Source organism: Phoenix dactylifera, chromosome 1, assembly GCF_051530095.1.
Source record: "Phoenix dactylifera cultivar Ajwa chromosome 1, Ajwa_hap1_PhDact_Kaust_v1.1, whole genome shotgun sequence".
NCBI classification, from domain to species: Eukaryota; Viridiplantae; Streptophyta; class Magnoliopsida; order Arecales; family Arecaceae; genus Phoenix; species Phoenix dactylifera.
In genome coordinates, this window is record NC_143190.1 from 49,711,117 (window position 1) to 49,724,251 (window position 13,135).

Below are 13,135 nucleotides of genomic sequence, written 5' to 3' on the forward strand. Positions count from 1 at the left end.
TATTTATTAACACCATAAATCGAAAAATCTAATGGCAGGGTTCTTTATATAAAAACTGAATGATTTAAAGGGTATATGTATATAAAAATAGTAATTTTTATATATGCGAGGATAAATATATAAAATGAACAAACCAATATCTCAGAAATCAAGAGGTAAGCTCACAGGAGGTGCCTGCACTCCTGAATTTTCAAATGAAAAAGAAAACAATGGCAACTTGTTCCTCTTATAAAAAGGAGAGCTATGCTCTCGCAGGGAGCTCACTCTTTCTTCCACTTCTCACGCTCTTCCCTCCCTTCTCCTCCTCCTATGCCATATTTCGAACTCCACACGCTTACCGCAGAGAATCCGACCTCGCCGTCCTCCCTCTTGATCTTCCCTCCACTGTCCGATCCGGCCATGGACCCCGTGAAGGCGGAGAAGGAGACCGCGATGCGGCGCTACCGCCGCCTCAAGAAGATCGCGAAGCTCTTCCGCCTCCTCGAGGTCTTCGCCGCCCTCCTCCTCCTCTCCTGGTCCTCCGCGCGCCTTCCAGCCGCCGCCCGCCTCTCCGGCGACTTCCTCCGCCGCCTCGCCGGCGTCCTCCTCAGTCCCTGCTTCGTCTTCATTCTCGGCAACACCATCATCCTTGTCCTATTCGTCAAGTCCCGCCAGCTGTCCTCATCCACCGACGGCGTCGGCGGCGACATCCACGACCAGTTCCTGGAGACCCGCGGTCGGATCGATTTCCCCCCGCCGCCGCCGCCGACGCTGGCGGCGCCGGAGGAGGTCGTGTTCGAGGACAAGATGGTGTGCACGGAGACCCGCACGTGCCGGAGGAGCCGGTCGGAGAAGATCAAGCACCGGCGGAAATCGCCGGAGCTCCGGCGCTCGGAGTCGGATGTTGGGCCGAAGGGAGCGAAGCCCCCGCCGCCACCTCCAGCGGCGCCGGCGTCGGAGGAGGATGAGCGGGAGACGAGCGCCGACGACGCGGAGGAGTTCCGGTGCATGATAGAGGCGTTCATCGCGAAGCAGACGAGGTTTCATCTCGAGGAATCGATGGCAATCGTCTCCGCCGAAGGACCACACCCACTAATCACCTCCGCAGGATCATCAGAACCTAATATTTTAAACTGACAAAATTATATAAAATAATCTCTGAGAAAAAAAAAGGGGGGGATTTTAACCCTTTTTTTTAATTTCCTCTCTCTTTTCTTTCTTTCTTTTTTTCTTTTTCCGATAAATCTGTACCTTCTGTACATTACCGTGCTGGAGTGATGATGAAATGAGCGAAATTGCCCTTGTTCATTAGTACTAATCTGGATTCGTCGGTGGATATCTTCGTAAATTCCTGATCTTTTTATATTTAAAAGCTATTTAGTAGGCTATTAAAGAACCCGCTACTTGTATTCAAATTTCTGTCATCTAGTTGCAGAGGATATGATGCTAAGCTTGCACAAATGAAGGTTGTGGCATGGCGTCTCAAAACTTTGAAATTTGGGTCCCATCGAGCTCTATATCAAATGACTGGTGGTTTAAGGTGTAGCTGTAGTTATATTAATTGTTATTATTGCATGGATTTGCGTCTATTAATTAGGAATGGGAGTGGCTTGTGGCACACGAGTCCGTGGTCGTGGTTGAGTAAGAGAGAAAAGGAAGAGCAAGCAAGAGAAAGTGATGGGTTCCATATTCCTTTTGGTTTTGTTCATATATTCCCTGCTAACCCCACATGCAATTCTCTTTTCTGTCACGGATTCTTCTTTTGATTTCATAGAGTTGGGTAATGAAACGCATGAGCTAGGAATGTGTCTCTCGCTCCATGGGTCCATTCCATTTTCTTGCTCCCAAGAGCTCCAAAACTGTCCCTTTTCTTGTCTATTACTAAATTCCAAGAAAATAGTAACCAGAAGGAGCCGATTGGATCTAAAGGTAGATGAGGAAGTCATTAATGCATCATTTAGTAATTATGGTTCATTTAATACCAAAAAAAATCCTTGATATCGCAATTAGTTTTGTTTTTGGTGTCCCGTAAGTTCCAAGGGACATGAAACACTCACCCCACTATATCTCCCTAATGGTTTGGTATTCTCTCTTCCCATTAGAGTGCTCTTTTCTTTTTTCCATTTCAATAGAATAATGCATTCACTTAACCCAGCTGATCATTATTCTGAAATATTTCTTTTCTTATCATGCATGTAATTATGGAACATGTGATTGTTTATTACTTGCTGTACTGCAATATTAGTTGATGCCGAGTCATGCATAGTTTTTTTTTAATTTTTTTTTGGTGCTTGTTCAGCTTAGCCTTTTAACTATTTGGATAATCATGACATGTCTCTATCATTTATATAGTTTGACTGATCGCTATGATGATTCACTAATCACCAAGATAAAAACTACTTTGGATATTAAAAGTGTCTCAAAAAATTAATTCTTTTCTTTTGGTTGCACTACTTGGATTCACATAATTATCTCCACCGAAAAAGAGTATAAATGGGGTGGCCAAGGAAAAGCTTTTTGCTACGCATGCTATTTTCTTTGCTTGTAAATTAAACTACCACCACCTTTCTTTCTCCAATACACGTTTCCTAAAAGAACTTTGTTTCTTCACTTTCTCTCTCCCTCCCCATACTAAACAGATATGCTCATTAGATACTGAGGGTCAATGAGAAAGAAAGTAAGGACCCTGTGCATATTTTGGTTCTTTTTTTTTTGGGTACATCGACTGCTCACACTAATCTCATATGAGCACAGCCATCGATCATATGCTCTTTCGTTGTAGGTGGGCGAGGAGGCCTGGCGGTTGTCGGGGCTCCCATAGGGTGCCTGAGGCTAGAAGGACCAGTTCGTCAGGCTATCTGACGGTGGTCTGGTAGCCTCCAGCTACGCCATTTGGCGTTTGGAGCCACTTGTATTGCCCACCATATTTGGCTGGCTAGAAATGCTCAGATCTTCAGTAAGCACAGCCTGTCCTCAAGATTCTCGTTTGAGCGGGGCCGAGCACAGGCAACGGAGCTTATTTGAGGTACCCGTGTGGGCAGGCCTTTGACAGCTTGGGACATGTAGGACTCTCCTTTTACTCAGGAAGCGCCACAGACGGTGTTCTTCACCTGGGGGCCCCCACCCCCGAGTTTTCTCAAGATTAACTTTGACGGGTCGGTTGTGGATAGTGGGGACAGAGGGGCGCAGGCTTTATTATCAGAGACTCGTGCTTGAGGGTGGTGGTTGCTGGTGGCTGTCAGCTCTCTTACACGACCGCTCTCGGAGCCGAGTTGCGAGCGGCTTGAGTGAACATTCGCTACGCTCACCGCGTATTGCGGGCCGACTCTATCATCATGGAGTGGTTTGGGCGGGGACTATCCCTTGCTTCGGGACATTTGGTCGATGGCCGGAAACGGAGTGGCATTTCAGGCCAAGCACGCTTTTAGGAAGGCCAATAGTACTGTAGACTGGGTAGCTGCTTATATGGCTAATCACTCTGGCGGTACATTGTGAACCCGGGATGATGAGTTGCCTAGGGCATTTTGGGATGTGTTGTTTTTTGATTTTATTAGGTGTGTCCGTACTCGTGTAGTCTTCTAACTTGCCCGCCTTAGCAAAAAGAAAAAAAAAACCGACCCAATCAATATCTTTATTCGTTTCACGAAGCACGTGCACAACCTGTAAGGTACAACACTCCTTCAACAGTCGTCGAATGCCGTCGCACAGTAGTGGAAACAAATTTGCATTTGCCGAGAGTCGAACCCGGATCTATTGCTTGGAATGCAATTATCCTAACCGTTGGACTACAAACGCTGACTAGTGCTCTTTAATTTAGTGATGGGTGCAAACAGATATGGCCTTTGCAGACTTTCTGGTCTTTTGCATGTACTCCATAATGAGTTGTTTCTCCATAACACTGGAGGTCCATTTGATCCGTTAATTTACGCCTTGGAGTATAGCTGTGACACACTTATCCATCGATGGAGAGATTATTCTACTTTCCCAAGCTCGTTTCTATTGAAGGTGCCCTTAGCCGGTAGCTGGCGGATAAAGGTCACAATATTCTGCTGTTAACTCATTGCTCTTTACTTTTCCAATCATTTATCTTGTGTATTCTTACTGTTCCTCAATGTTAGAACAAGATCAACTACCCAATATCAGCAAATCCACCTAGATCCAAACCTTGCTGATCGTTTAGAATCCAGGAAGGTTCCCAGTTCGTTTAACGTGCCTTTTGGCGGTAATTCGACACAAATCAATACTTCGATTTAGTTGGATCATACTTTAATGCATAAAACTGGTTCCATGCAACTGAAACAGGGCTTGTCGGCTCAAGGTTTAGGCAACCTTTTGACCACTAGATTGTCCAGAATAGAAGGCAAAGGTAATAAACATTTGGAAGATCTAACAAATACGGAATCCGACAGCCACTATGGATTAAAAACACATTTGGCCGCACCCGGTTGTTCCACGAGATGTCAAATTTCAGCAACTTTTCTGCCATATATCCTAGATATCTTCCTCATTCTTAGGGACATCAGAATCTCCAAGATTTGGTTATTCATTTGCCGTGTCGCTAATGTCATGGTTTGCCATCAACGAACAAATTTTATTAGCATGCCCTTATAGAGAAACATTTTGAGCCCTGAAAGCACGAGAACGTTTGGCTTTATCTTCCCAAAACAATGACACCTCTCATCTCCAAGCCTTTAACAACTCCGAGCTCTGTTCTGATAAGCTTCAGCCTTCATGGCCTCAGATGGTTCCCCACTCACTTCAACAGAAAACTAGGACTTCACATTCTCCGGACCCCATGTCAACAGCGGTGATTAAAGCAATGAGTAGAAGAAATTCTGTTACTAGATCAGAAATAAGGGTCTTGGCCCATATACAATCTTATGATTATTTATTTCAACTGGCTCATCTATCTCTTATCGCGGAGCTTATTAATATGTGTTCTCGAATGATGACCTTATTAATATGTGAAGATTTCTATATAATTTTTTTTGCATACAACAATCAGTTATTTTTTTGCATACAAATCAATTTTTTTTGTCTTGAGAATTTATTTTTGAAAATTTATATAAATCCAAGTCGGGTTCGTAGTAGATTTTATTGTTACTCATATCCGTCATGGATCCGTTGCAGATCGAGTAAAACCCATCCCATTAAAATTAGGTCAGATTGGATAACGGATGGAATGGAGTAAATTGCCACTACCGACAAGCCATCTAATGGTCAAGATTTTTTGCTCTTTGATCGTGCATTTAACCATGTACTCTTGGAGAGGCCATTGCGAATCAACTGCGTGTGGTTGATATCCAATGACTCCTAATTTGGTTAAACAAGTGGCGTATATGCTGATTAAAAAATTATAAAGTTAGATTATTTAGACAAGGCTATATTCTGATCACAGATTCTGTTTTCTTACTCAGCAGTGAATGGCTTTGCAATGCCCTTTCCATACTTTAAATTGGCGGCAAAAAGCATCAGAAAGCATATATTCTCTCGATATTTTAGACAAAAATCTTACCTCTCTCCAGAGAATCTCTAAACCGCTGTCTCAGACATCCTGTCATCAATGGCATATCCAGCACCTATTCCCATGGATTGTATGAATTATTGATTAAATATGTCCTTGTAGATCACTTAGAATTTATTCTCCTTGTCAGTGCCACCCCCATTAACATGAATCACCATATTAGAGCTCACTGCGGTCGCTTTAGCTAGAATCCTCGATATAATTTTAAGAGATTCCCTATGTTGCAACTGTATAATTAAAGGTTCAGTTCATCGTTATCCACTAGGAATCATAATCGCACTTTAGTGTACTATTAATGGTCTTTCCACCAAAAATGTGCTTTTTCTTCCTTTCCCACCATTCATAACCAAAATTTTGGTACATTGCATGAGGACATGGCGACCTGGTAGCTGGAAAATTTGTAATAGAAACATGGATAAAGCTTTATAGATCAAAATCATGTACTTTTATAGTACCATTGTATGTCTCCAACTACACCTTGATGTACCCCCAATTTGCTCGATAGTTAAATACACCACCAAGTTCATAAAGATGACTTAAGCCCTGTTTGGGGAGCTTTTGGAGTACTTTCTGGCCCTCCAAAAGTATTTTTAGATGAAAAACTGTGTTTGGTAAATTTTTCAAAAAGCTGTTTCAGCTTTTGCGGGAAGCTGAAAACAGCTTTTGGAAGGAAGCTCTAATTTGGAGCTTTTGGGAGGAAGCTGTTTCAGCTTTTTCGGAAAGCTGTATTTTTGACAAAAATGTCCATATTAAAATAACATAATTACATAGTTTGTCCTTTTATAAACCTAAAAATCTGCTGGAGCCAAGAACCCTAGCCGTCAGACTCCCTTCCATAAGAAAATGTATTTTTCTTTTCAATTTTTGTATGCATATCTTGAACCACATTTTAGAAAAAAAAATTTAATCCTTTTCCATACCTTCCAAAATCAATCTATTGTTTTTTTTATCATCAACCTCGCGGCCCACACTGAGGTCCTCCTCGAGCGTGGACCACGAAGAAGAGCCCCTGGACCGCGGAAAATTATTTTATGGAAAATTATGAAAAATTATTATGAAAAATTATTTTATACTAATAATTATAATATTTTATACCTTTATTTTTGTGTTATACTATAAATATAATATCATATTATATTATATCATAATACATTAATATGTATGTTAAATAATTTAATATTATGTTATATTATGGAAAATTAATTTATACTAATAATTATAATATTTTATACCTTTATTTTTGTATTATACTATAAATATAATATCATATTATATTATATCATAATACATTAATATGTTATGTTAAATAATTTAATATTATGTTATATTATGAAAATTAATTTATACTAATAATTATAATATTTTATAACTTTATTATTGTATTATACTATAAATATTATATTATATTACATTACATTATAATACATTAATATGTTATTTTAAATAATTTAATATTATGTTATATTATGAAAAATTAATTTATAATAATAATTATAATATTTTATACCTTTATTATTGTATTATACTATAAATATTGTATTATATTACATTACATTATAATACATTAATATGTTATTTTAAATAATTTAATATTATGTTATATTATGAGAAATTAATTTATACTAATAATTATAATAGTTTATACTTTTATTATTGTATTATACTATAAATATAATATATATTACATTATATCATAATACATTAATATGTTATGTTAAATAATTTAATATTATGTTATATTACCAAATATTAATTTACTCTAATAATTATATCATTATTATGCTATATCAACATAATATTATTTTATATTACAATAATATTATACTATGTCGTATATTTATGTATTAATTTATGTTATGTTTTATAATGTTCTGTTGTATAATACTATGCAATGTCCTTTATGGTAATTTTGTCATACAAAAGTACTTTCTTAGTTTGTTTACCAAACACAAAACAAAGTACCACAGCACTTTACGAATGTAGTTACCAAACAGCAAACAACTTTTTATAACAGCTCTACTTCAGACAGTTCTACTTCCAACAGCTCTACTTCTAACAGCTCTACTGCCAACAGCTCCTCCAAATAGAGCCTTAGATGATCGGACATGATTAGATTGGGCATATGTGCAAACTTATGCCGGTATTAGCCTGTATTAAGTGTTAATAACCATAATCATAACCGCCAATCTTTACACCAATTAGTTGATTTTGGTTTTCAAAGCTTTTTTCGTGTCACTCAAAGTCCAAATAAGAATTTAATGCAGAGTGTGTGCATACCAGTAGCCCAAGGTGACACATTTATATCTTTAAGGTAGAAAATCATTCTAAATGTGGGAAAGAATTTTTTATGAAATCATTAGGCGGATTAAATTATTGTAATTAATGGTCGGGACCATCAAGAACTGCGGCAAGGGGGGCCAACATCAACAGTGTTGTGACAACATGCATGCATTAGTTGAATGAATGCAGCTGGAGTCAGCAATTAAAGCCCAAAGTTTGGCTACATATATAGACAAGCTTAATCTTGAACGTGGCGGGCTTTCTAAGACGGACAGGAGTTTTTAAGTCACATTTGGGCGGAAAAACGGGAAAGAGATAACGTATAGTGCCATCCCTTATTCAAAGGTAGCAGGTGGGAAAGGTAGGAGTAGAAGGTAGTGTCCTTTCCTCTATCCTAAGAGTTCTAAAAGCCCTTAAACATTAAAAAAGGAGGGGCAGGGATAGAGATGCATTGGCTACCATACCATTTGGTGGTTGAGACTGCAATATGAGAATGAGCAGAAGAAAGCCCGTCCAAGGCAATGACTGGGGCCCCGAGAGAAATTAGCCCCCTCTGATTTATTGGCCTCCGTCCTCTCCAGCTATGCTTGGGTCCACACCTATTTATCTACTCTCTTTCTTCTTTTCTAAACATGGGCATGCCTTGAAGCGAAGGTGAGGTTTGAAATCCTCTTCTCACAAGTGATTTCGATGACCATCAAACAGTGTCGATTGGTTTGTGCTTCTGGTGAAGGGTATGTTGGAAAGCCTCCTCTTGTCACAAGTCACTTCGAAGTCTATAACTACATTAACTGGGTTCATGCATTCACCGGGGCCAGAGAAGGTGGTGGCTCCACAATTTAATGTTAATGCGTAGGCGTGGGGGTAAGGGAAGGGGGGGACAGTGTCCATGTGAAAGATAATAGTGAATAGCCTGGTCAACTCAGTGGTTGCAGTTCTTTGTAAATTGGAAGGATGCTCCCTACCTAATTCTTGCGTGATCTTTCTCGAGAATTATGGTTATTCCATCCTCTGCTTCTATAAAAATAATTGGTTTGGCTCCCATTATTATTTTTTGAAAGAATATAAAAAATAATCGAGGTTTTGTTTAATATGTTTTTTTCCCTACAAATTAGGAAAATACCAAATGAAGATTGATGCTCGAGATAGCATTTTGCAAAAAAAAATTATCAGTCCTTGCTTTTATTTTCACTTTTTTTTTCCAAAAAAATATTTCTTATCAAAATCTCTAAATATTTTAAAAATACTTTAAATATATATATATATATATATATATATATATATATATATATATATATACGTATATATGTATATATGTATTATGTAAGATTTCGTCAAATATGTTCTCTGGCCTAGTTCATTTCTCTTCTTAGGTTTTTGAAAATAAAAGTAGAACACAAACGCAATATCTAATAGTATGGGCTTCATTCATATTATGCCGCCGCTATTTTGCAGGATTGCTGCATTGGAATTTGACAAGAATAACAATGCATGATTTTTGTTTGTGCAATTATATGTCGATAATTTCAACTCAGTGAAGGTGATAATATTACCATATGCAATTCATCCGGTACATTCATGGATAAAGAACCATTTGCATGGGGATCGCAACTAGTAGATAGCTTGCAATACAATGCTACTATATCGACAGGTTCTATTAGACTAGATGGATAGACTTTGAGAAGATATACTGTATCCCTTCCATCCAAGGAGGTGTACTGCTGGTTATGTGGAAAAAAAGTGTTGTTATTCATGTCTCTTTATCCAAAGGAATGTGCCTCTTCGCTGCAGAATGTTTATGCTGCATGTAGATCCAGCAAGGAGAATACTCCCTTTTCCAGGCTGAGCCCAACGTAAGCCCCATTCCAGCCCAATCAAATTGGCTAGGTCATTAGAGCATGAATGGGCACAAAGAGTCCATAATCTCCAAGATGTCACCTAGTTTACAAGAAGGTAAGAAAGGGTTACCACACAACCAATTTGTATCAGTAGCTTCAGTCAACTGTAAATCTTGCAAATACATTCATAACGTATGAGAACATTTTTTGTTCTTTCTGTTAAGCATAACAGGCGCTGATAAGAAAAAAAATCTAGTGAACGCATTCGGCTACAGCAGATAAAATGGTCAGCAATTTGTGGTGGATGAATGCCTCGAGATCATGTACTTCCATTCATCATCTTCCAAGGGAGAGGCTGAGATGGAGATAAGGAATAGAAAGCTTTATATATTTATTGATTGTTGGATTTAACATATTCAGGCCGATGCACCATTAGCAGTCTATGCTCTATGCTAATCCACAAACACTCTTCTTTGAACAAGTTGCCACAGACAGTCTTAACAGATCCTCCATAGATCTTGTATGTATTCCAGCATTGTAAAATATATTGCATATTCAATGCTAAGAAAGGAAGGAGACCTGTTGATGTATTGGAACCATATAACAGGTAACTCCTGAATGATTCACATGTAGTAGGTATCCAAAAAAAAAAAAAAACAAGAAGAAGATCACATGTAGTAATCATGGTATCATAACAAATAAAACTGAGTTGAGGCTAGCAATTTATGAATCCTAGCAGCCTGACCCAACTATAGTGGCATGAGACATTGAGACTCTGGCACGCGTGCATTTGGATATGTATAATAAGCATTTCTCATAGAAGAATGGGTGTTAATAAGTTGGTCAGCAGAAATATACAGTGCATCTTTCGTTCTAACATTACTTTGGCGCGGGCTGAACGATGCCATTGGAATACTGGAACACCTTGTTGAGATTGGGAGGAGAAGTTGGGGACAGCCAATCCAGTTGACGATGAGAAGAGGTCGACTGTTCTGTTGGAAGAAGCTTGTAGAGTTTCGCACAACAAGACCAGGCCACTGGAAATTCTTCTCGAAGGCAATTCCCATGGCATAAAGAAATAACAATTCCACTGTAATTCCTATCATGAAATGTGTTTTTAGCTTTCTTTCTGCTGCTTTTAGTTCCGCACCAAATCGTAGCAAAGCGCAGATGCGGTAGCCATTTTTCTTTTCTTTTTTTTCATCAAGTCAAGATTGGGTTGGTGTTCCATGTACCTTAGCACAAGATCAAAAAGAATGCTTTGCATTCCAAGTGAGCCAAGCCAATGAGAAAAGGATCTAATCCTCCACGAAAACTCGAGAATTCTGCATATTTTTGACCAATTCAAGGTGAAAAAAAAGGAAGGGAGGGGGGGTTGCTCCCTCGGCAAAACTGGGATAAAGTTGAGCCAAAAGGTTCTGATTCAAAATAAATTCATTAGGAAGTGGTTTCTCTTTAGGATCAACTCCAGCATCAAGTAATTGGTTAATCGGTAAAGATACATGGATTTGGTGTCCAGCCCGAGAGAGAGATCCAAGTCTAATTTGAGCATCTGAGGCTGCATCAATCGAGGATACACGATAAAAGAAATTATTCTATCTTTAAACTCACCTTCACTAAGCGTAGGTTTATTTCTATAATTTGGTGTTTATTTCTATAATTTGGTTCTTTCTATCCTAAATCATGTATCTTTATCATAATACTGAAGTCTAAACAAGGAAGAAAAAAATCAAATCGCACCATCTTTGGCGCTGACCAAAGAGCAAGCAAAGCAAGTCAATTGCATTGAGGCCAAAATGCTTTGTGCAGACTCCACCCAAAAAAAGAGGAAAAAAATAGCTTGGACCGTACCCTGGAGTTGGTTGCCCATTTTTAGTATCACAATTAAGAGTCAAATTAGATGGTTCTATTTCTCAATCTTTTTGACTTGTTCTTATGGAACTAAGGTTGAAAGAATCGAAAAAGTCAATTATTCACAACCACTTATGAAGGATTCCTCGAAAAGTTAAGGATTAGTAGTCTTTTTTAGAAATTAAATGGATTTGGTCTTATACATACGCAAGAAAAGTGACATCATAGCCCTAACTTCTTGTTTAATGGCTTCTTTTAGTAGTGCTCAACACCAAGGGGCTGCTTTTCTGTTGCTTCTTTCAAAGTGCATTGAAATGGCAAAGAGAATGAATGTAGGCAGGGGTGTACTCGAGCTCGATAAGCCTTTCTCTTTATCTGACTCCCTTGACTACTGTACTGGCAACTTGAATGAAATAGGGATGATCGGCTGACTTCTATTCTTTAGGGCTCCCCTTCCCGAGACACACAAATCGTTTACCTATAACTATTCAATATTCTTATGAAAAATCGATCACATCAGAACATTTCCGTGGTCGAATCCACTTTGAATTTTATAAATGTATTGCTTGTGAAGCATCAAATTCTCTCTTGATACGTTTCTCAAAAAATCCATTTCGTACTGATTCTTCCTCCAACTAACGAAGAGATCTTAGTTGAATTGCGATATATGAAATTGAGCCCAATTTTGTAAAGAAATACCCTACTTAACCCTCCAGTGTGTGTCCACAAAAGGGTAAAAAAACTTTCAATAGAAGTCCGTTTTGTTACAAGAGAAGTGTTGCGCTGAAAGACCTTTGGCATACCTCAAATAGTATCGATTTCCTTTCAACTTGATGGTTCAAACCTCTTCCCTTCTCTACTTCTGCAAAAGATCCTTCGAAAAACTACTTAACTTTCTCTTCTCCAAGTTGCTCCTATATATGGCTGAGTTTGCAGCTTCAAGCTCAGAAATTTAGAAGTCCATTAAGGGATTAGGATTTGCTGCTTCAAGATGAGAAAAAGAAGGCATAGTCTAACATAACAGAATGGAACACCAACCAACGAGTGAGTGGCAGATTTGGATGGAATCTCACAGAAGAAGAGTATGCGCACAAGTACTTATAGCCCTTTTTTTCTTATTTTCTTTAGGTGCCCCTTCTTAGTAAATTAGGGCTTCGCCTTTGGAGCTCGATTTCGACAAGGCCTATCTTCTTCTTTAGAAGTACCTCGCCCCCGCTACCACTGCATTCGTCCGTTTTTCTTTAAATGTTGTTATGCCCCAGTGACGAATCTACGATGGGACCGAAGACCTAGTCGAGCACATCACTCATTTCGAGACCAGTCGTGCTTCTCATGATAAGAAGAGATAGTTGGTTTTGCACCTTCGCTTCTATCGGTTCCGATTGGCCAAGGCAGATCTAAAGCCAGTGGCTTACCTAAGAGCATGACCACCAAGCATGGTTGTTTTCTATTCTTACGTGGATCTTGAATCTAAAACACTCTTCAATATTGTTTGGAAAGTAATCTTGTATTGATCTTCTTTTTTTCTAAACCTGCCTGGCCTTGATCTTCACTGTAAAAAAGCTGAAACATTATCTCCTGGCTTGGCTCAAAAAATTTGGCCCATCTCTAAAGCCGATCCGCTTAAATTTCTGATGACTCGGCCAGTTCTGTCAGGGAGGCT

The 13,135-nt window shown here is 38.8% G+C and overlaps 1 protein-coding gene across 1 annotated transcript; it reads left to right on the forward strand.

The window, feature by feature from the left end:
- The first annotated feature begins 249 nt into the window (after nucleotides 1–249).
- Nucleotides 250–1,297, forward strand: LOC103712725 (uncharacterized). Its single transcript, XM_008799332.6, has one exon. It carries the CDS (start codon nucleotides 310–312, stop codon nucleotides 1,114–1,116), a length of 807 nt encoding a protein of 268 aa, XP_008797554.2. The 5' UTR covers nucleotides 250–309; the 3' UTR covers nucleotides 1,117–1,297.
- The last annotated feature ends 11,838 nt before the right edge of the window (nucleotides 1,298–13,135 follow it).

What these genes read in the sequence shown, in the direction of transcription:
- LOC103712725 (XM_008799332.6), top strand. Translation starts at nt 310, where the DNA reads ATGCCATATTTCGAACTCCACACGCTTACCGCAGAGAATCCGACCTCG.